At 38.4% G+C, this 23,861-nt stretch overlaps 3 protein-coding genes across 3 annotated transcripts; 1 reads left to right on the top strand and 2 right to left on the bottom strand.

Annotated features, from left to right (window-relative positions):
• Positions 1-2,266: 2,266 nt before the first annotated feature.
• LOC137956400 (pollen receptor-like kinase 3) lies at positions 2,267-5,085 on the bottom strand. The gene is made up of 2 exons (XM_068803886.1): positions 3,338-5,085; positions 2,267-3,209 (listed from the first exon to the last, which is right to left on the bottom strand). Exons 1-2 carry the CDS (start codon positions 4,680-4,682, stop codon positions 2,542-2,544), a joined length of 2,013 nt encoding a protein of 670 aa, XP_068659987.1. The 5' UTR covers positions 4,683-5,085; the 3' UTR covers positions 2,267-2,541.
• A 67-nt stretch (positions 5,086-5,152) lies between these two features.
• LOC137956402 (photosystem I chlorophyll a/b-binding protein 6, chloroplastic) lies at positions 5,153-6,665 on the bottom strand. The gene is made up of 5 exons (XM_068803887.1): positions 6,572-6,665; positions 6,285-6,464; positions 6,115-6,152; positions 5,510-6,024; positions 5,153-5,422 (listed from the first exon to the last, which is right to left on the bottom strand). The coding sequence occupies exons 1-5, from the start codon at positions 6,622-6,624 to the stop codon at positions 5,405-5,407; spliced, it is 804 nt and encodes a 267-aa protein (XP_068659988.1). The 5' UTR covers positions 6,625-6,665; the 3' UTR covers positions 5,153-5,404.
• Positions 6,666-7,066: 401 nt separating this feature from the next.
• On the top strand, positions 7,067-18,527 carry LOC137955515 (probable polygalacturonase). Its single transcript, XM_068802489.1, has 5 exons — positions 7,067-8,046; positions 15,832-15,952; positions 16,693-16,941; positions 17,327-17,480; positions 17,812-18,527. The coding sequence occupies exons 1-5, from the start codon at positions 7,618-7,620 to the stop codon at positions 18,335-18,337; spliced, it is 1,479 nt and encodes a 492-aa protein (XP_068658590.1). The 5' UTR covers positions 7,067-7,617; the 3' UTR covers positions 18,338-18,527.
• Positions 18,528-23,861: the final 5,334 nt, after the last annotated feature.

Below are 23,861 nucleotides of genomic sequence, written 5' to 3'. Positions count from 1 at the left end.
GTACATGATATTTGGTGAATAATTGAAAAATATTTGAAATGAGTGAGAGAGGCATTCCTTGGGATTGTTGAATCGAAGTACCTTTATTTGTTTTTGAAATTTGGTCTCGACCATGGAATGAAAAGCGATGAAGATACTAAATATTGTAGAGCGATCCTTCATTAAAAACAACCATGTAACACAAGAGTAATCATAATTAAACATAACAAAATATTATGAATGAGAGATATTTGATGTATTAAGAGTTCCCCAACATCGGAATGAATTAAGTAAAAAGGACTACCATTGGAAACATTTGAGCTAGCTAGAAAAATACTTTTGTGATGTTTACTTAGCTAACAAGATTCACATGATAAAAATTTTACGGGATGTAAACTTGAACTAAGTGTTTATAAAATAAGTAAAGATGGATAACCTAGCTTATTGTGCCATTAGACCACCCATTGTTCCTTTGTGACAAGTGTTCAAAGAAGCTTTGTGCCAAGGTAGTAGAGCCCTCTTTTCTCATGGTCATCACTAATCACCTCTTTGGTCTAGCAGATACAATGAGAGGTATAAAAGGTTACAAAACATCCAAGTTTTTTTATGAGCTTACTTACTACCATAAGACTTAAGGAAAATTGAGGAACAAAGAGGACATCAGATAGTGGTAGAGAAGAAGGTTGTGAAACATTAATCCCTTGAACTTGTCTTAGATCCATCAGCAATGGATACAAACCTTGCAGTATGAAAAGGGGAAATTTTTAGAGAGGTTACCAATTTTCCCCGTAAGATGTTAAGAAGCCCACGAGACAATAATCCAAGAAGGAGAAGAGTTAGAAAGAAGAGAGGATGATATACCTATTGTGACGATGTTAAGAAGTCTTTGAAGGTTATCGGTGTTTGAATATATTATAGCACATGTATCCCAAATAATTTTGGTCGAGCCAAGATACACAAAATTATTGTTTGTCATGGGACCAAACTCCTATCTAAGGTTCTCACGCAATGGGATCATCATTCACCTTTAGAAGATATAAAGGGTAGTTGAAGATGAATGTCTCTATCATTTTCCATCTATCCAACCTAAAGAAAAGGTTTGTCTTATAGAGGGGGGGGGGGGGGGGGGGGGGGGGGGGGGGGATGGAATGTAAGCACACAAGTGCAAGGGGAAGGTTTTTTTTTTTTTATTGAGGACACATTTGTAATTTGTTTTATTGATTTTGGGTAGAATGGGAAGGTTAATAGGGGGCACCACTACACAAACTTTGGGATACTTCTGTAATTAATTAAATATGTTGAAGTGTAAAATATGAATAATTTCAGTAGGGTTGTAATATCTTTTTTGTTTGAAGAGGAAACATGGAAGACTAAACCCTCTCTTGTGTGTGCGTGCCGTTCAAGTTAAAAAAAGCTTAACCCAAGTCTATTTTTTAATTTATGCTTAGTTATTATTTTACTACTCTCTCTCTCTCTCTCCCTCTTCCAATCAAGTTCGTATCAAATTATGGTCTAAAGACTCCTCTCCCTTGCTTATAACTTAAATATTGTTCAAATTATATACATGTTCTTACAACCCATAAACCTTAGGTAATTATTTTCTACAATAAACAACTTTTCAAAAAAAAAAAAAAATCAACATAAACTATAAATTATAACTTCTAACTATAAAAAAAAAAAAGATTCACTTTGGGATAGAAACCAAATGATTATGGTTATATCTAAAAAAAAATTGTGATGACACTCACGTGGATGAGGCATGTTCAAATTAGAGGTAGGATTGTAGGGCAATGGTTGAGTTCAATTGTGCCACAATAATTTTATTGGACCTCCAAGATGAGGTTTCGTAGGGAATTTTTCATAAGAAGGTAAGGGGTAATTTATCACTTTTATATAATAATATATGAAGAGAAATTTTATGCCAACAAAACTCCTTAATTAGGAAAAAAAATATTAAGTTAGCTTAATATTTCTTTTCTAAAAGGAAATATCATTTTCAATTTATTGGAGTATAAGTGGAACCATCGTGAAAAAAAAATTGTATCGGTTAAAATTTGCATAAACAAGAAAAATTTTGGTCAAATGAAAAGTTTTGCATTTGTATTTCTTACTTATGGTTACCACTTGACACAAACACTCATGAACATGCTAAATAAAAAATAAGTAGAATATAAAAAAGAGATATTAAAGTGATTTTTTACATTAAATTGGAAATGTCTAATTCAAACTATCTCAAATTTTATGCAAAACCAAAATTTACAAAGTCAATTATCAATGTCCCCTGAAGTTTTCTTAAAATGACTAACATACCCTATTTAGGGGTTTCAATTTTCATACCCCAATGTTTGTCTCATTTGGTAAATCAATGTGCCCTTTTATCATCTTCTTCACAGGTTTTCTTTTTCTGAAAAAAAAAAAAAAAAAACAAACAAACAAAGGAACCATGTGAGGTGCGGCGGATTAAGGGTATTTTCGTTATTTTGTGCCTCCAAAGTTTGAACACACCAAGACCTTTACGAATGGCAATCCCCTCTGGTCTGTCTATGACTGACAAGAGGAGCTTCAGGGATGGTCACCAAGACTCTCGCTGTGTCTAGCTGGGAGTGCTCGAGCATTCTGAGATCGGCGGCCAGACTCATCATCATCTTGTCCGCCCTGTGATGCGTCCATCGCTACAATTTCTTCCATCCTCCTAAGCACTTCCTTCATGTCTGGTCGCCGCTCCGGGTTGGGCTCTGCGCAAGATGCGCCCAACTGCAACAACCTCTCCATGGGAGTGCTAGTTACTTCGTTCTTGGGTGCTATTTCTGGGTTCAACACCTCTGTCTCTTGTTTGTCTTTCATGGCAGATGTAACCCACTCGACAAGGTCAGTGCCTCCTTTTGCACCGTTGTTGTACTGCGATGGATGTTTGCCGGTGAGTATCTCAAGGATGAGAATTCCAAGGCAGTAGATGTCGGATTTAGGTGAGACATGACGGTACTGGAGGGATTCAGGAGATTTGTAAGCGAACATGGAGTTGGAGGCATGTGTGGGGATGACAAGAGGAGAGAATCCGAAGTCGGTGAGGAGGGGATCGAGATTAGGGCCGAGGAGGACATTAGATGACTTGAGGTTGCCATGTGGGATGTCTGAGTTGGGGAGCTCGGAATGAAGGTAAGCCAGCCCTTTGATGATTCCTTGGACGATCTTCAGCCGTGTCTGCCAATTGAGCTCCACTTCGCGATTTCCTAAGCCAGCAAGCAAGCAAGCACAAGGCCGGCAATTTGTCATTTACAACTTATAAATCTCCTCCCCCGCTCTCCGATATTAAATGGCAAATGCATAGAGATGGTTGATAGCAGTATTAATTACTTACCGTGGAGGAAGTGTAAGTTACCGCCGGGCACGTACTCGTAAATTAAGAGTTTTTCCTCTTTCGTGTAGACGAAAGCGAGCGGCGCAAGTATATTGGGATGTCGCAACTTCCCCAACCGTCGCATCTCCGCCTCAAAACCGTCCTGGCCTACCCGATTCATTTCACTCATCCGTTTCACCACTACAGAAATTCCGTTGCTCATCTCCGCCTTGTAAGCATAGTGCCAGGTTTCTCCTTTGTTGTTTCCTATCTCCTCGGCAGCTGCCTTCAGCAGATCCTGTAACCTGAAGACGCCCTTCTCGTTGTTCACCATAATTATGTCCGGACGGCCTGACTTCTTCCCTCCCGAGTAAGAGTCCTTTGGGTGACCCAACTGATCTACAGCCCGCCGAGAGGAATGCTTTGAACCTTTTCGGTTGTTATGTAAGGAGACACATACTTCCACCACATCTTCTCCATCTTCCCGTCTTAAAGTGTCGAAATCTTGGTTTTTTTGCTTCCTCGTAGTGAACACTACCACCAAAATGACACACAAAACGAAGATCAAGGACATAGAGATCACCTTTAACTTGCTGGAACCCTTTACCTCCTCCAAACTGCTTGTAACGGCTTCCTCTGTATCACAAACCTTACCGACTTTTGGGCCGCATAGACCCGGGTTGGTGGAGAAAGAGCTTTTGTCAAACCTCTCCAAACTCGCGGGAATCACCCCTTGTAACCTGGGATTGTCTGATATGTTGAAAGACTTTAATGTTGATTGTGTGAATTCCAGAAGCGGCCCAGAGAACTGATTGTGCTCCAATCGAAGTTCCATTAGGTGGTCCAGACTTGACAGGGACTTAGGGATGGCTCCGGTGAAGGCGTTGTGGGCCAACCACACTTTCTTGAGCGACTCCATCTTTGCAAAGAAATCATCCGGTATTTCACCGCTAAAATGGTTGGCGGTCAAAAAGAGAGACTTGAGAGCCCCCAAGCGATTGAATTCCGGCATGGTCCCGTCTAATGAGTTGTTAAACAAACTTACAGAACGTAATCCGGGCAAGTGCATCAATGCGTCAACGTCGACCTCACCTGAGAGGTTCATATGGCCAAGGTGGAGTGCAGTGACAACACCACGGTTGCAGACAATGCCCGCCCATTGGCTCCTTTCTGCATCGCAAGGCACTGAATTGGGGTCCCACGAGTCGAGTGCCCCGGTGTTGGTGAATTTGTTCTTTAAATTAAGGAGTGCTTCAGTTTCTGTCAATGCTGAACATAGGGGCGATAGGAGGAGAGAAACAAAGAAGACCAAGGGAAGCGAAGATAAAGAAAGTGACAATGACGAAGGGATGGGAAAAATGGCCATTCCTTAGTGGGACAACCGATGATCACCTCCGGCTCGGGCAGAGGCTGTTTTTCTACGTAGGGAAACAAGAGATCACGTATTGTTTATCATTGGTTTTTGGGTATTCGCTGTTTTTTGAGGGTTTGTCTTTGATTCGTTGTTTTGTTATCTTCATCTGTGAAGGGTGTGTTTGAAAGGACGGTGAAACAGGAGCGTGGGTACAAAGAAGAGAAGCTAAGAATAGGAAGAAGAAGGGAAACTAAGAATAGAAAGCGGAGAGAGGGATGGTTTGTCATTGATTCGTTGTGTTGTTTGACCTAGTCAGTGGGAAAATAACAACTCCATTGATGAACTTCAGACCTCAACCTTCCCCTTTCTATTTCCTCTTTAATTAATGTCGAACTCTTTAAAAGAATTCGTGTTCATTGATCATATTTATCAAGAAAAAAAAAGAAAAATGTACAGAGCTTAAAACTTAACAAAGAAATGAGTTTCCGATAACTCTGAAATAAGATTGAGATATCTAAGATGTTAGTATAATTCGATCAGCATTTATATCAGACCACAGTTGATCTCACATTTTCCAGGCTAAAAATCGAAATCCCCTCAAGGAAACAATTGGTAGAATATTTTAAGGATCAGTAAAAGCATAGAAAAGGAAAACCTGGAAAAATGACTGGTGCAGACGAATCTCAGTGCATAGGCTATTTCATAATTCCCTCGTTTTGCAGTTGTTGTTGTTGTTACTGAGACGTAAAAGCCTACAAATTATAATGCACACGAAACGTTTTCATTGCGTTCCAATTGCAGTAGTCAATGGAAGTAAGAATTGGAAAATAAATTCTTACCTGGAAGATGTTACAATGACCCGGGTCAGCAATATGGGCCCTCAGGTTTTCAAGCGGGCCCTCTCCGGTATAAATAGCTTGGAACCAAAAACCCACGAAAGCCAGCATCGCAAGCCTTCCATTCTTTATCTCTTTAGTCCTCAAAACCATGACAGGCTCGGGAGATCCTCGGCCCCACATCATGAAGTCGAACCATAGCCCACCTGGGTACCCCACGTCGGGTTTGGGGTTCTTCTTCGTGGGGTATTTGGGTTCAATGTCGACACAACCGGGTCGGATGAAGTCCGCCCATCTCCGGCCCTCAACCCAACCCATTAGGATCATTTGGACGAGGAAGAGAGTTGTGTGGTCCGTGAAGTACTCGCGGGAGCCGGCATCGTACCAGGAGAAGTTCTCGAGGAGTCCCAGACTCTCGAGATATTCCGGGATGAGAATGCCGGCGACGGCAAGCATAGCCCATCGGCAGTGCATTAGCTCCGCCTGAGCGAACCACCGGAGAAGCTCCGGGTCAGACCCTGAGTAATTAAACAAATACGCGCGCCAGCGTCCAATTAATTAATCCAATCAAATATGAAAATAGCTTTGGAAAGATGATTACAGCTTACCGAGCCCAAGAGGATCGAATCCGTAGTCTCCTGGAAGGCTATAAATTATACAGATCAAGTCAATATTACTTATAAACGAGATCATGAATCGAGTAAATAACTAAAATCTGCAGCAGGCTCTCCAAAAGAGAGAAGGAGAAAGAGATCATCAAAAGGTTATACTGATTCACCTGCCATCTAACCACTCTGGCGGTGAACTTCCAGGAAACCACAAAGGTCTGTCTGGAGGAAGGGGCTCGCAGACAGCAGAGACACCTCCTTCCGTGGCCTGGACACGACTGCTTTGCAGAAACCGACTCTTGAAGATCTTTCTCGACAGGGATTTTTGTACCGTATCACAGATGGTCTTACTTTTCCCGCAGAAAATGTACCAAAATTCAAGAACAGATTCGTAATCAATAGATGATTAGGAACAAGCTTAAAGTAAAATTGGAGCAAAATAATTCAGAAGAGTAACCTCGGCCAAGCGTTACAAATGGCGGTGGAAGCAACAGCAAGCGCCTGCGCCATGGATAAGGTGTACCTGATCTCTATAACTTCTCCCAAGCTTCCGGTGGAGGTCTTCTTTATATTCGTAATTAAGAATATAGGATGGTAGTGATGCAGAGGGTGGAGAGATAAGCTGACGTGGAAAACTCATCTAATATCTTAACGACACGTAGCCCAATGGGAAGTATGGAGTAGCCCAAGATCGGCCCGGGCCAGAGAATAAGATCGACCTGCACCAGAAGATGGGATGGAACTTGGTAGTTGAACGACTGCTGAGACGTTTCAACTCTATTATAACTCGTTTTAGGTTTTTCGGTAGGATATCAATTATAATGGAGGGTCTGTTGATGCTAGTTTAACTACTGGATAATGCGAAATTACGTAATTGTCTGTTAAATCTTGATTAATTAGGGTGTAGACGAGGAGTTTAAGTATTGCACTCCTTTTGAAAAAACTTGAACAACAAAGCAACTGAAACGATGATCGGGGTACTTGAACGGGTCGAGGGCATTTGTGGATTCGTTGAAGCTGCTCTTCAATGCTAACCACTCTCGTTTCTGCCATTTTTCCTTTTCTCCCTTTTTTCAGATTTCGGTCTGTTGAAGAGATATACCAGCAGAATTTCCATCGTAATACTTGTCTTTCAATTTACTCCTTAACAAAACCCTACTCTGATACAACTCGCCACCTAACTGAGAAAACGGACGATGCTCATGTACCTAGCTTCAAGAACCCTGTGTTATTGTTCGGATCCCTCATTTCCTTACTATTCGTTTCTCTCCCGCTTAGGCTTGCATTCCCCTTCGAGATCGCATTTTTTTCCACCCTCTGAATGAACGATCTCTGTGAAGGAAATCGAATCTGTCTTGGGAGTACTCTGTTACTTCTTCTTTTGTTTTTATCCCTCACTTGTAAGGTCTCAGTTGTTGTGGCCAGTGCCGAAATTTTTCCCTGGTTGATCAGTTCCAGTTGAATTTGCGGCAATTTGAGGATTTGCTTTCTGAGCGTTTAATCATGGTTGAAACCTTCGGGTTCAACCGGTTCAGTAATCAGCATCGGCTCGATCTGAAACGTTGGATTCAAGGAGTAGTTTCATCCCATAAAACTCTTTTTACGGTTCTTTGGATTGTCACGTTCGCTTCGGTATTCTTATGGCAGAAGAACATTGTTGACGGGCTTAACATTTTTCGACGCACCCCTCAGAGGCCCATTCCCAGGCTGAGGCCAGTAGCGTTCAATTTAACAGATTTCGGTGGGGTGGGCGATGGGGTTACCATGAACACTGAGGCGTTTGAAAGAGCTGTCTTGGCAATTGCGAAATTGGGGAAGAAAGGTGGTGGACAGCTTAATGTGCAGGCGGGAAATTGGCTTACGGCGCCATTTAACCTTACCAGTCACATGACATTGTTTCTTGCTGAAGATGCCGTTATACTTGGAATTGAGGTTGGTTTGCTGTGTCCGTCATTTCCTTTATCACTAATCTTTACTACTCTATCATCAGTTTGTTGTTTCTGTTTCCTGTATTTTTTTAATACGACTTTACTTCTTAAATCATTTGAGGGTGGCATTAATAAGAAATTACTTAACTGTAGAGCTTGTATTTTGTCATTAGTGCGGTGAGCCATTATAACCATCTGTTAATAATTACTACATGATGTTTGTGGATCTGAATAATTGAATCTATCCAAAGCTTATATGATTTAAGAGTAACATTCACTAAGAAATGCAGGTTAAGAGCAGGCAGCAATATTCTATTGTTGTGTTAAAAAAGTTAGTGTGGAGGTGACTGAATGAGCTCAAGTTGTCTCCATTTTCCACCTTTATCAACACCTCTAGTCCTGATTGACTCATCGGCAGCAGATCCTGAGATATCCCTTTTACTGTATGAAAATAAAAGGTCTTGAATTGAAGGAGACCAATCTCTAATTGTGGGTCAAACTCACTGCACTGCTACATTTTGTTTATGTATCTTATTTAATGTTTTGTGAATATTTATTAGGAGTGATGTATATGGTTCTTTGTGCTGAGGATGAATCCTCTGTTTGCTGACAAGACATCTTTTGTATTTATCAGATCATTTTTTTTTAAAAAACCAGAGACTCGACCATCTATGTCTCCATTTCTTGTTGTAATTTAGTTCATTTTATAAATTCTCATCATCAGCAGCATCATAGCCTCATCACTATGTTGCAATTGGAAAAAAACAGAATCCTTGTTGCATGTTCACATCAACTTTTTAATATATAAATGCTTATATTGTTTAAGTGTTATTCTGTGTAAACCTAAAGCTATCCAACTTGGATTGAAGGGATGGATTTGTTTTTTTCCATGATATCTGAGATCTGAAGAGGTCTCTCTGTACTAAGTTTAGATTTTAGTTTTGTGTTTAAAGCAAGTAGATCTGTATTTCTTTCTTTCACACATGCCAGTTTTTCTCGTTGACCTGGAACCCTGTGCCTTCCTGGGGAAGAATGTCAGTGGTCTGTAAAAATCTTGAAAACCTCAACTTTACGGTAGAAAGCAATGAAAATTTTGATGTTACAGTTCCTTAGAGAAATTAAGTAATATGAAAGCCATCTGGTGGTAACTTGCTGGTATTCACTCTTCCTTTGTTTGTAAATTTCTAACTTACATTTCAGTCACATTTTGTATGCCCTCTACTTCCTCTCATGGAGGGAGGAATCATTTTGTCCAAACCTTTGGGTCAGAAAACTGGGGTAAACATTAGTGTGCACTAGATCTATATCCACCTGTGCTTTCTTGTCTTCTACATGTTGGGGGGGGGGGGGGGGGGGGGGGGGGGGGGGGGGGAATGGATAGCAATGTACCACTTTGAGTATCATTCTGGTGATTCTATATAGGTTATACACTGATTTGATATGACAATGAAGATTCAGGTGTTTCTGTTATAGGTTGAGTAGGAAATGCACTATGGTGCCAGTCTTAAACTGTATAATAGGTGGAGTGATTGTTTCACTTGACTTCAGCAGTGGGTGATGTTCCACTTGACTTCAGCAGTGCAACTCATTTTATCAGTTGGAGGATTGTTATATCAGCTTTTTTCAAAAAAAAAAACAAAAAAAATTGTGATATCGGAAATATGTAAGTGGTCCTGCCCCAAAGAAACTACCTAAAAACCTCTTGTAAACAAAGACAAACACCAAGTTAGTGCTTCCAAAGCTAAGAACACTAATAGCAAAGCTCAGAATGAGCATATTGTGATGTTTATTGCTTCTACTATCTGGGAATGTTATTGAGTTATATCATCAACTATGGGTGTCTGCAATTTATCCATACTATATTGAGTTACAGTCTCAAGCGCGTTAACATATTTCTCAAACCTCAGTTGAAAGTATGTAGCTTTAATTCATGTGCTAAAAAAACCTGCTTATCCTTTCCAAGTAAATGTGATTCCTAATAACTTCAATGTTGTAAAGCATTATGGGAATTGTTCTTTGTTTGTCACGTTCACCCCGACTCCTTTAAATTTTGCAGAATGCTTAAGAAGATCATACTATTGTTGCTAACAATCATTGGTAAAAGCAATTGTAACAGCTGCACTTCTGTCTCTGATACTTTAATTTCATGTGCTTTAAAAAATCCTGCTTCCTGCTTCTCCTTTCCAAGTAAATGTGATTTCTAATCATTTAAATGTTGTGAACATTATGTGAAGCATTCCTTCTTTGTCACAATCACCCTAACTCCTTTGAATTCGCAAAATGTTTAAGAAGATCATCTTATTGTTGATAATAATCATTTGTAAAAGCAATTGTATCAGCTGCACTTCTGTATCTGATATATAAGAAACTGTACAACCTTAATTCTCATGCCATTTATCAGTGAAAAAACAAATTGGTTGTAGTTGGAACAGGTAAGTACTTTCAAAATATGCTCTGTACTTGGAGGATATTGTTCTTATAGGAGTAGAATATCTACTAGGTGATTCCACTATCACATGGCATTTCAGGAATTTCTGTCACATTGTATAGTGAAGCAACTATTTATTTAAAAAAAAATTGCCTCTTGAAAACGCCATGAGAGGTGTCATATTCTCAGTTTCTCTCAGTTGTTATGATGCATTCGTCCTTTTCTCCAGCAAGCAAGTATAATGTATTTGACAACTCCTCACAACTTTTATCTGACTTGCGAATAGATTTTCTCACCCACAAGGCAATTAAACCTAGGGTATATTTGACTCACTCTCTTCATCAATGCTTAAATTACTCTCACTCCCTTGAGAAATGGTAAATTACTCTCACCTCCTTAATTTGTAATATCCTTTTCACATCCCCCTCTGTTTTTTTCTATAAAAGAACAAGTTTTTCCCAAATATCGTTCTTGCCTCCTCTCTTCTTTTTTTTTTTTTTATCTTTTTAGAATTTTTTTAAGAAAGGACAAAGTTAGTCCTGAAATATATAAACTTGTTCCTGAAATGGATATGGGCCCTATTCCCCCTAACATTCTGTTGCCAACCCCAGTTTTGTCTAGGGCCAGGTCATGTTGCCCACATGGGATAGGGTACCTGACCAGGAGAGAAGCCCCTCCAAAGGCCTAGTGATAAGTAGATCAATGCTAGAGTTAAGGGGCATAGCCTCAGTAAGAGTTCGAGTCCATTAGTCCAAATGAATAAGTAGACAGAAGTCTTGTAGAAGAGGGCAAGGAGCTTGAGTAAGGAACAAGTTAAAGATCGAGTAGAACCTCTGTGGAGAAATTTAGCATTAGTCTCCCATAGGTTAGTGAGCAAATATAGCTGAAGTGGGAAGTCTTTATATGTATGCTCTCAGAGCCTTTTGAATCATCAAATCAAATACAATCCTTTCGACTTATGCCACTCGAGACACTTGATCGCCAATAATTGGTCATAGGTGACTAACCCCTATACAAGGGTTACTATCCTGCGACAGTTTTTGAGCTCCACCAGCCTGTGCTAGCATCATTCACTCATCCACTCGTCCACTCAACTATCCAAACCCTACCTCTATGAGGGTTCAGCTCCCAAGTTTACGCCTTAGAAAAGTTCCAGTCTCTCTAGGAGTCACCATCTATTCCATTACTCAAGTCCCACATTGCATCTCCCTCCATTGCCTTGCAACCTTGGAGTTCCAATCACCTAGGACTCTCTTCCCTCCCTTAGATGTGCCCCATCTCCATATGTTTATCTCTCATACTTTTGGGTCACACTTTCTTTATACTTCTTCCACTAGTTCCAATCCTCCTCTACTAGCCAACCCTAAGTCCTAGAGTCCTTCCAGCGTATACTTTCCTCTCTCCTCTCTCCATGCCAAGCAACCTCACCCTCTGACTTCCTTTCATCTACCTCTCTTTTAAAATACATATTCTGTTTGGGAACCTCCCAGTAATCTCAAATTGTTTGGGAAGGCTTCCCCTCCTTGTAATCTGCTCGTTTGAGCTTTCTCTTAATAAAACTCACCATCATTTCAAAAAAATAAAATAAAAAATACATATGCTGTTGAATAATTATGTTGTTCTGCATTGATGATTACAAGACTTTGAAATCATGTCCTATTTTTCTGAGAAGAGCTTCATGGGTTTTTCTTTTTGGTGTTCTCTGAATGTGGGAGCCACAATACTTACAGAAATAGATGAAGAGCTTTGGTTCATTCCCATTCAGAGCTGCATCTTCTATTGAGTACATGTGTGTTGTTCTCTTCGACATTGAGATCTGCATATTACAAATGAAGGTTTTTTCTTGTTGAACTGCCTGTGTTTTAATTTCCATGGTTGATTTTCTAGCCAATTCAGTGGGTGCTTTTTTGGTAAGAGTTTGATGTCTTAATATTGGTTATGCCCTTTGGGTAGTCAATTTTTTGCACTCATGGTATTGATCCTCCCATAAGTTTTCATATTGTTTGAGTAGTCATTTCTACTTGTCTCCCATTTTTTTTTTTTTTTTATGAAATGTGATTTTATTAAGAGAACAAAAAAGGAGCTAACTCTTGACAACAAGAGATTGCAAGGAGGCTCCTTGCTTGGCTAAAGCATCAGCCACAGAATTTGCTAATCTCGGAATGAGAGACCAAAAACAATAAAAAATTGACAACATCCAAAATTTCAAAAAAGGCATCCCAATGGCGCCACGGAGGTGAGGAGGCATTCTTGCCCCAGCCAATCACCACCTTAGAGTTTCCCTCGATTAGGATCGGCCTGGAGAAATGATCACGAAAAACTCGAAGCCCATTAAGAAGACATTGAAGCTCAGCTGTCGTGGAGTCCACAATACCGAGAGGCCCGGAGAAAGAGTCGATCTGGCTATGATGCACTCTGGGAAAAAGCTCCCGATCCTGCAAGAATTGACTCCTCCTGATCTTGGTTATCTCAAGATAAATTTTGATGGCTCGTCTTTTGGTAACCCTGGGATTTCTGGTTTCGAAGGAGTTATTTCAGATCATTCCGGCAATTAACTCTTCACTTATGCTGGCCATCTAGGTATATCTGACTCTACATCTGTAGAGTTACATGGCCTCCTCTCCGGTCTCTGCGTCTTCAAAGATAAATGCAGTGGGCCTCTTCATATCGAAGGTGACTCAACAGTGGTTATAGGATAGTGTGAGTGTGCATCCTCTCCCTCGTGGAGGCATAGAAATTACCTCAAATGTTTCTTGTATTTTGACTCACATTCCGAGATCCGCAAATTCGGCGACAGATGTGCTTGCTAGGCAGGGAGCTACCCTACAATCGCTGGTTATAAGGGGCATGCTCCCCCAAAATTTTTAATTTCTCTCGTTTTATTAATACACCTTTTTCAAAAAAAAAAAAAAAAAAAAAAAGGAGACGATCTGGTTCCCAAGAGAATCACAAATCACGCCACTGAAACCGGCTAAGCTAGGGTTACCGAGAGAGGATCCGTCAAAATTCAACTTAAGGACTCCAACAGGAGGCGGGGTCCACTCGCAAATGACAGGGGACTTCGAAAAATGTGGAGCTGGGCAAGGCACCTCCAATTATTTCTAATGGATGATCCCGAGAAGCGGGAGAAGGTTTTTCGAAAGTGAAGCCAAGTAGCAATATTGTTTGGGATGGTTTCAATGACTCTATCTTAAGTGCTAAATTTGGCATTGAATCTTCTTTGATTGCGCTCAAGCCAGAGACCCCAGGGGATGAATGCAGATAAAGCAGAGATCATTAATTTCCCAAGACCGGGGATAGGAGTCCCTGCAAGCATTCGGCAGGTGGCAGCCAAATCCATAGGGAAGCAGAGATGGAGCCCAATTCAGCTAAGTATCGACGTCCATATCCCCCAAGAGAAAGGGCACAATAGAAGCAATTGGCTGACAGTTTCTTCATTTGCATGGCAGAAAGAGCAGTTGGGGTCAACTCCGAGTTCCTTAATCTTGAAATTCTGAAGAGGCTAGGGAACGTGTTCTGAAGTGGCATATCACCCAACCACCAGTCTTCCCAAAATCTGATATGATGGCCATCACTCACAGAAAATTGAACTATCGATGAAAAAGTTGGGGTAAGGAGATAGAGAGACCTCCATATAGGAGATAAATTCCTTTTGTTTCCCCCTTCAATCCACCAATTTGAGGAAATGCTAAGCTTTGAAAGCACCATATTTTTCCAGAGGTTTAGAGCAAATGAGTTGAGTCTCCAAATCCATTTAAGGAGCAAGGTCTGGTTCATATCTTTGGAGAGCCAGATTCCGAGACCTCCGAAGCTCTTTGGGAGGCAGACTTCCTCCCAATTGACCAAATGGTACTTGAAATCAGGGATGTTTCCTCTCCAAAAAAAGCTCTTCTTCATTTTATCCAGTTGCTGACAAACAATGGTTGGACAATGCATGAAGGATAAATAATGGTTTGGAATGCCAGCGATACATGATTTCGAAAGAGTCAACCTTCCTACCTTGCTAAGCAACCGACCCTTCCATGAAGCAAGTCGCAATTCCATCTTCTCAATAACTGGAGTCCAAAGATCTTTGCAAATACGCCCAGTGAACAGAGAAATGCCGAGATAGGTACAGGGGGTAGATGAGATTACGCAACCAAGCGCTTCCGCTATTTCTGAGAGGGAGTTTGGTTGATATTGAACCCAATCAAGGAAATTTTTCTCCAATTGACTTTCTGACCTGAGCAGATTTCGAAGAGCCCCAAAACTGCCTTTACTTTTTTTATGTTCCTACCCTTGTCCCAGACATACTCTACCCGAGCCTCACAATCCTAGCTAAACATCCCTCCCACGTCCCTTATCTCAGCCAAAGCCCTAGCTTCTCTATCCCTCTATCACTGCCTCTTTGTTCCTGTCGTAACTCACGTAACTTCTTGCCCCTCTCTTACATGTAACAAGTCCAAAAGACCTAGACCATCTGGGCTAACCCATGGACCCATCGCAGAGGATCATAATGTGTTCCCTCCCCCCACCTTTTGGCTTAGAAAGGATTGATTATTAGTATATTAGATTTTAAATGTCCAGGACCACTCCCCCTATTCTTCTCTTGCCCCCAGCACAAACTGGTTCCAACATCCCCATGCTACGGGCAGGGAGAAGGGTGAGTGCCCCTTCCCTTGCTAAGTGCAAGGGATGGAGATACACTATGCCCAACCCTCTGATAGGGAAGACCACATTCTAAAAGTTTTAAAAAATTAGAAAATTTAATGACAATTATTCCCTTTTCTTCAGAATAAGGGAAGAAAAGAGAATGAGGTAAAGAAACTTAGAAATTAGTAGTGAGAGTTATTTCAGCCTTTTTTTTTGGTTCGTAGAGGGGGATCATTTTATTAGCCAAAATTGGAATACCTCTTGATAAAACTTGCTTACAAGAACATTTTAATATATCAACATCATTACATAGTAGATTTAAAAAAAAAAACAAATTACATAGTAGATGATTGTCGTTATTGTTTACTAAAATTTTTACATTAGCTGGATATCAAATATTTGGTAGTAGTTGGCTTTAGATCTGCACATTAGCTGGATGAGGCCTTTGGCTCAACATCCCCAACCAAGGGATTTTGTATTCCGCAGTCTTGCTTTAAAGCCCCAAGGCCTAGGGGTGTTGGAAGAAACTTGGATGTATGTGCATAACCACTGTGTCAATAGTAATTGTTGAGCTGATTGCTCAAATAAGTAGGGGACATTTTCAGATTGAGGTGTGATTAACGTTTTGTTAAATTGTGTGTGTGTGTGTGTGTGTGTGTGTGTGTGTGTGTGTGTGTGTGTGTGTAATTATGTTGTCTGAAATGCTTCTTATCATGTGTCTCTTAACAGGATGAGAAATACTGGCCACTGATGCCTCCGTTGCCTTCATATGGGCTTGGGCGAGAGCATCCAGGGCCACGCTATGGAAGTCTCATTCATGGTCAGAATCTCAAGGATGTTATTATAACAGGTTGATTTCATATTCTTCAAGTCAGTCAAGTTCTTTAGTAGAACATTGTGCTGTTGGTTTTTCAAATTTGGATGAGATCATCAAAGAATGGTCTGTTTAGTTACTATTGTAGAAAAATATATGAGAATCTTCTCCTGAATGGTAGATATTTAAGCCTGTGGTCTCTTTCTTTTTTTTCTTTTATGGGGATAGTGCCCTCCCTATATGTAATTCATAACATCTTTTTTAAAAGTTCACCTACTCTTCTTTCCAAATAGCATATAAAGAAAAAAAAACTCTTCTTTTCAATATATCCATCAAAAGTCTTAGTATATCCTTATTCTGGAAAATCTCTTTGTCCTTGAGTTACCAATCTTTACAGGGAACTAAGGTGTTTTTCTAGATTGTACTTCGACAGAGTTATCAATTAGCTAAAGAATCTACAATCCTTCTTTGATTCAGTCGTTCCACTTTCATTTCAGTTATTGATCTTGTTAATTTTTTTATTAGAAATTTATGTTGTTTCCTCAACATATTCTCACTATATAATTAAAAATAGATGAATATTGTTTATGACAAATTCCTGTATTGAGTTCTTCCTGTTTCTTATACGCTGGATTTACTGGATACTGTGATGTTTTCCTGACTGTTAACTATATTTTCTTTTGGTGATAATCGTTGTGGGCACCTTCCATAATTAGGAAATAATTTTCCTTTTAAAAAATTGGATCCTGGTTATAATTTCGTGTTTGTGTTGACAGGGCATAATGGTACAATAGATGGACAAGGTCGGTCATGGTGGACAAAATATCGCCAGAAACTTCTCAATCACACACGGGGCCCTCTTGTGCAGATCATGTGGTCATCAGATATCGAAATATCTAATATTACTCTTCGTAATTCACCCTTCTGGACACTCCACCCATATGACTGCAAAAATATTAGAATATCAAATGTTACTATTCTGGCCCCAATTTATGGAGCTCCGAACACAGATGGGATAGATCCTGGTAAGCTGTTTCTAATACTGTTTCCCTTATCACTAGAAATTAAAAGAATAAAGAAAAGCAAGTGTTCCTGTATGATCCAAAAGTTTGTTTTGTTATTCACTGAACTATGAATTATACAAAATTATGTTTGCTGAGGATTAGTTTTGAGGGGATTGAGTGATATTTTACCCAACTGCGTGACCATTGCCTTCTCATGTTTATCTTCTTTCTGTGCCTTTTATCCTTTTTATTTATTATAGAATTGTAAAAATTTAACTAATTTTTACTATTATCTGTTTTCGTTTGAATTTATCTAAGCCTTCTTCTTGTCTTAATACATATTTACCTCAATTATTTAGCTTAATGGCTTTGAACGTTTGAACAATTTGTTCATACATTCATGCAGACTCATGCGAGAATATGGTAATAGAGGACTGCTACATAAGTGTGGGTGATGATGGAATTGCAATAAAAAGTGGTTGGGATCAGTATGGCATTGCCTATGGCCGGCCTTCATCCAACATACTTATTAAAAATCTTGTTGTGCAATCTATGGTCAGGTGTGTGCTCTTCCTAACTTTTTAGAATATGAATATCAAAGGGCCATTTAGGCCAAGTTTTTGTATTTAACTTTTTAGCTTATGTAGCTTAAATCTTTGACTCAACTGGCAAAATCTTCCATGCGTTGGCGAGAAATTGCTTCTCAATAGAACTTTATGATCACATTTTCCTTTCCATTGCTGGATGCTATTACTATGAGAAACCAACCTGGAACGTTACTAGGCATTTCCTACTGGCCCTCCCACCAGTACTTCCAAAGCAGGGAATTCTGTCTCCTTCCCACACCTCTGCTCACAATGATAACATTTTCTTCTGTTTTTTATTTAACAGTGCAGGAGTATCAATAGGCAGTGAGATGTCGGGTGGGGTATCAAATGTAACAGTCGAAAACCTTTATGTATGGGGTTCTAGGCGTGCTGTAAGGATCAAAACAGCAGCAGGTAGAGGAGGCTATGTCCGGCAAATCTCCTACCGCAACCTTACTTTTGACAATGTGCGGGTCGGCATTGTTATCATGACTAATTACAACGAGCACCCTGACGAGGGATTTGATCCCAAAGCACTTCCAATTCTAGAAGACTTGACCTTTCAGGGGGTTCATGGACAAGGTGTTCGGGTTCCAGTACGAATCCATGGAAGTGAAGAGATCTTTGTTAAAAATGTTACTTTTCGTGACATGTCTGTGGGGATTTCATACAAGAAGAAGCACATATTTCAGTGCTCTTATGTGCAAGGGCGGGTGATTGGAACCGTTTTTCCGGCACCATGCGAGAATCTTGACAGGTACGATGAGCATGGGAGATTGATTAAGCGTGCTCCATCACCCAATATCACAGACATTGACTATGACTTTTGAGGTCTTTAAACTCTTTGCAGCTGCTGTCGGCATTGGTGTGCTTATTTTACTAGAACAGAGTTGCAACAATGGCTGGGAACTTGCTTCTTGTATTATTATCTTTTTGCTCTAAGGGCTTTAATATGTAGGCCAGTTTTTCAATGTTTATATTTGTTGAATGAATAGAGAACATTTGCGGTCTTTTGCTGAAGAGGGTCCTCTCTTTTGTATTTGTTGTTGGGTCGTAGATTTATTTATGAGGGGTGGAGTTTGTTGATGCCTTAGGCTTGCAACGTTCTTATTGAGGTAGGCATCTCTATATGGCGAATATGGCGAATTTTGTAAGTATTCAATAGAGAGAGAGAGAGAGAGAGAGTTCCCATGCCATTGCAAAATAAGTGAATGGTTCTCATTATTTTGAGCGAGCTACTCACTATATTGTTTGGTTCAGGTCCGGTTGTGTGTGTCCTGTACCAATTTGTTCATTTTCATACCTGCTTTCATGACGCTTCTTGCTTGGTTCATTAGCTTTCATGTTCGGTTCATCAAAGTCATCAGTTGTTCATCCCATCTATTTAACTTTATAAAAATCCTAAAATTAAAAAATATCAAAAATAGTTATAATGGATATAATCAATTTTATAATATAAAAGTAAATATTAATCAAGCTCTAAGAAAATAAATAAATTCTATCTTTTTATTGCTGATTGATATTTTGATGTTTAAAAACGGGTGAATAAAGAATTCAGGTCAAGTTTGACGAAACTCGAAACTTCATGAGTTTTCCCCCTAACCTATCACATTTCTACCCCATGAGGTGAGAACGAAATGTCAAACCCGAGTTTTTCAGATTTGATCAAGTTGGGTTCCTCGCTTAATTTTACTTGATGCAGACCCATAATCTATCGTGAAGTCTTAACCATAAAAACCAACGAATATAGGATGAGCAAGTTGTTGACCTAGGTTGATTCATTTTCGGATTTTGATGATAATAAAACTCAAATTAAATTAACAAATTTGAATTTATAGTATTTCAGATGCATTTCCTTCAAATGACTTACTTACAAGGTCTATGAGGAAGAACCAACAAATATGATACAAGAACTTGAGCTAAAATGAAAACTCAATCACATTGAAAAGGCACCTTGGAGAGGAATGAAGTTTTGAAGTCCTATAGTTTAGAAAAATAAAATCTCAAAAACTCTAGCAATGTAAAGAGATTAATTATCGAGTTTTTAAACTTTAGGTATGAATTTGTTTTTGGAGCATAGGGCATGTAAAATATTGTCAAAACCATGTTTTCAAAGTTCATTCAAATGTTTTAGAGACTTTCACTCATTTATAATTGGCCTAAATCTTGCTTTGCAATTAATTTTATACATTGCAAAACAACATAATCAATCAACCTATACAAGGCTTGATAGATCATACCAAGACAACAAACATTTAGTATAAAGGTTTGATCTATCATACAAAGGCAGCAAACATTTAGTACAAAGGTTTGATCGGTCAACCTCTTAGGCATGATCGAGCATACAAAAGCATAATCGAAAGGCATGATTTATTCAGTGAACTCCTACCAGGCCAGTGTATAAAGGCTTGATTGATCAACCTTAGTAGGATAATCAATCAATCTACTACAAGAGCATTAAACTCCCAATAATTGATCGTATCATCGATCATAAAGCCATACATTTATAGTCAATTAATTGATCAATGAAAAGGTTAGATCGATCAATCTCCTCAGCAACTATTTTAACAATAAGCTCCTAGGTAGCTTTTGAACAATAGCCCAAAATCACTAGTTTCACCAAAAAAACTAATAAATAGGGGCCACACAAACTCTAAAATTTTGTCATTGGAGGTTAATTAATTGATCAATGGAATCGTATGATCGATTAACCTCCTAAGTAACTTTTGAACAATAGGCTCCTAAGCAGTTTTTTTAACAATAGCCCAAAATGGTTAATTTCGCCAAGAAACTTATAAATAGGGGGACCATTCGCCCCTTAGTCATTATTGAGCATTTATTGGCAAACCTACTCACTCAAAATGTTTCAAATGCAAATTTTCAGTCTTACCCATTTCTAAGAGAAAACTTTGATTTCAACCAAATCCTTCAAATCTCTTACATTCTCTTGGCATTTCTAGTTCCTCCATGGCTCCAAAATCATTTTACATTCAAGTCTAAAGTGTTGAATGTTTGGTTGTGAAGAGAAACTATTTCATTGGTTTGTCCCAAATTGGTATCCTCTTGGTTCATGGTTGATTGATCACACATTTTGTAGTTTTTTGAAAACGGTAAAAAAAAAGGGCTAAGTTGGCTAGGAAACTTATAAATATGCCCCCAAACTCATAGAGGACGAAGAGTTGAGCTTACATTGGCATACCAAACCTCTAAAAGATTTTTTTTAGGCTCATATTTTGATTTTACCCTTTTGAAAAGAAAAACTCTAAATTTGCCTAAACCCTCCAGTTTTTTCACTCTCTTTACATTCAAAGTTCCATCAAACTCTTATACAATTCAGTTCACGTGCTTAAAGATTTGGAGGCTTGGATCTTACTTTGAGAAGGGCTATCTCTCTAAGAGAAAGTTGTAAGTTTAAGTTTCTTTGTTAGAGGTTCTCTAGCACATTAAAGCTAGATCAATTAGCATCTAGAGCCTGAAATCTAGAAAGGGACTTCGCACTAGAGCCGAAATCTAATTAGTATTGAATCTCTTGGGGGAAGATCAATTTGTGTAATTAGGGATTACACTTATCTTAAAGAGAACCTGAAATCTCTTTGTAATTTTTAGGTACTAGAGCATATTAGTGGTGTTCCTAAGAAAGGGCTTTAGGGAGGCGTCTACCATTAGGGGAATATTGAGAAAAAAATCATTCTCCTTATAGTGTGTGCTAGTTAATTATTTGTAATACTTTAGTATGCACTTCTTGTGCTTAAAATTTTAATTTAGAATTTCAATTTACTTCCCTCTTGAGAAGCCACCAGGGTCAACAATTGGTATCAGAGTAGACTTAACTTTAAAATCAAAATCCTAATTGATTTCCTTGAAAGATTTCAATGACATCTCAAGAAGATTTTATGCTCCAAGAGGGTCATGATCTATATTACATACCTTTGTTTGACAGTTCACAATACCAATGGTGATAAATTAGAATGAAATTTTTCTTACTATCCATTGGACTTGAATTATGGAAAGTTATCATCAATGGACCATTTGTCTCTTCCCAAAATCTAAAAGGAAGGATCCTTCCTAAACAAGTATGTGATTGGGATGACTTAGACATTGCAAAAATAGATGGAAATGTTAAGGCTATAGAATTCCTTCCTAGTTCCTTAAGTGATGAATTGCTAGATTATTTTTCATCTTATAACTCAGAGGAATTTAAATTTACTAGGAACACAGAATATGGCTCTTCACAGTCCAAGTGCACTATACATAGAGATATTATAGACATTGAAGATTGTTTGCACTCATTCTTAGGTGGTTACTATTGGCCAAGATGGTTTCTTAATTGGTGGTGAATTGAGAATTACAATTTTAAAAGCTTTAGGGTGTGGAATAAAAAATCATGCAAAGTAAAGCGTAGAAATTCACATGATTCTTAACGTTGACTTATACAAAGAGCTTTACATGATTCAACCACCAGGTTATATGGTTGAGTGGGAGAAAACATGCCAATTAAATAAGGTAACTTATGGGCTAAAACAATAACCTCATGCATGGTTTGATAAGCTCACTTTGGTAGTTATACGACTCGATTTTAAGATATGTGAAAGTGATCACTCAGTTTTCACCAAAAAAAATTGTACTGGGTATGAATCTTATTGATTGTATATGGAGATGACATTATCATACCTGTAGTGACACTATATGGATTCAACAAGTCAAGAAAAACTTGAATAATGTGTTTCAAACAAAAGATCTTAATTTACCAAAATATTTTTTGGGTACAAAAGTCCTTCAATCCAATTATGGCATAATCCTATCTCAAAGAAAGTATGTACTCGATCTGCTACTAGAAACTAGAATGTTTGGACGTAAACCTGCAGATACACCTTTGGAACCAAACATAAAATTATGTGTTAAATTTGGAGATAATATTGATGTTGGCATGTTCCAACCATTGTTTAGGAGACTTATATATCTCAGAGTCATAAGACAGTATATTTTACGTGGTTAATGTTATCAATCAGTTTACGCATCAACCTAAACAGTCTCATTGACTCACATTAAAAAGAATCCTTTGTTATTTAAAGAAAATTTTGGGTCAATGTCTAATACATAAATATCATAGGCACATGAGTATTTGTTGAAGAACAAGTATGAAGAGCCTTACATGACTCTCATTGCAAGACGTCTCACGAAGCAAAAATTTAATGTGGTGGAGTCTAATAGGAGTCTCACAGAAAGATGTCTCATAGAAGAGCCTCGATTTAAAGGAGTTTTACATATGTTACTCTTCTATTTATATTCAGTTGTTTAGTCGTTCTAGGATTTATCTTTTAATGTTTGACTTTAGGTGTAATTGGGACATAGCTAGTTTAATTGTAATTTGATTCTACTTGTTTCTTTTATCATAAATAGAGGCTCATTATACTTTATTATAATTCAATTCAATGAATTATTTCTCTTCTCTTGAAAACATGTTGTTTGAGTTGACTTAATCAACCATAGAAACGATGAAACTCTAGTTAGATTTTTATTCTTTACTTTATATTTTATTATACCCTTGTCTAGTTTTTATTCTTCCTCCTAGCTACAACTCGACCCTGATTATCGAATGTCGCTCTTTGTCACGAGCTTCCATAACCTTTGTTGTGTCTCAAGAATAAAATCAACTTTGTTTTTTTTCTTCACTTCAAGTGTGGATGGTTTGTAGCAAAATAACTTGAGTGTGTTGAAGTAGTTTGAGTGGTATTCTATGTAATTATGAGAGTGTGTAGTATAGGCTATAATTAGTAGTTAGTTTAAGTGTTCTTTTTAATTTTTATATATTAGGGCATCCATGCCTCACCTATATAAAAAAGAAAGAGAAGGACCAGCCACTAACCCCGCTCAAGTCAAAGAGAAAATAATTTTTCAACCATTTTATTTTTCTATAGTAGCACCATCAATTTCAAAAGGAAAATAATTTTCTATTATTTATTTTCCTATGGCCTTACAAATGATTCCAAAGATAAGAAACCAAAGCATCGTAGTGTTAAGTGGTAGAGATAAAGGATAAAGGATAATCGAAATACAAGATAGAGATAGACTCAAATTTTAATTTGTATCCAGCTACGACATGTAGATGAAGAGTTGTAAACACTACGACACTTGTTATAAATCCATAAAGATTTCATACCTCATCAATAAAACATACTGTGAAATTTCTTCTTCCTTCTGATTATTTTATATGGTATCAAAGCACTCAATCAACAATTCATCTTCCCCTTGCTGAAGATCTCTTGCCGCTTGACTTACTTTCTCGACATAGTGGTTGTTCCTCATTCTCAAGGCTTATTTTTGTCTCAATGTCGGTATATTTCTGATTTCCTT

Source organism: Aristolochia californica, unplaced genomic scaffold, assembly GCF_029961685.1.
Source record: "Aristolochia californica isolate CCGP_79_NKW_82.1479 unplaced genomic scaffold, dmAriCali1.0.hap1 SCAF_2, whole genome shotgun sequence".
Classification (NCBI taxonomy): domain Eukaryota; kingdom Viridiplantae; phylum Streptophyta; class Magnoliopsida; order Piperales; family Aristolochiaceae; genus Aristolochia; species Aristolochia californica.
Note: the sequence above shows the minus strand (reverse complement) of the source record. Positions and strands in the feature narration are given on the sequence as shown.

Bases quoted from the DNA above. Each gene is read 5' to 3' on its own strand.
- LOC137956400 (XM_068803886.1), bottom strand. From the start codon at position 4,682: ATGGCCATTTTTCCCATCCCTTCGTCATTGTCACTTTCTTTATCTTCG. The intron at 3,210-3,337 runs GTAAGTAATTAA...TTGCTGGCTTAG, and splicing joins TAACTTACACTTCCTCCACG to GAAATCGCGAAGTGGAGCTC.
- LOC137956402 (XM_068803887.1), bottom strand. From the start codon at position 6,624: ATGGCGCAGGCGCTTGCTGTTGCTTCCACCGCCATTTGTAACGCTTGG. The intron at 6,153-6,284 runs GTGAATCAGTAT...TATAATTTATAG, and splicing joins CCAGAGTGGTTAGATGGCAG to CCTTCCAGGAGACTACGGAT. The intron at 6,025-6,114 runs GTAAGCTGTAAT...TTAATTACTCAG, and splicing joins ATTCGATCCTCTTGGGCTCG to GGTCTGACCCGGAGCTTCTC.
- LOC137955515 (XM_068802489.1), top strand. From the start codon at position 7,618: ATGGTTGAAACCTTCGGGTTCAACCGGTTCAGTAATCAGCATCGGCTC. The intron at 8,047-15,831 runs GTTGGTTTGCTG...GTCTCTTAACAG, and splicing joins CCGTTATACTTGGAATTGAG to GATGAGAAATACTGGCCACT. The intron at 15,953-16,692 runs GTTGATTTCATA...TTGTGTTGACAG, and splicing joins CAAGGATGTTATTATAACAG to GGCATAATGGTACAATAGAT.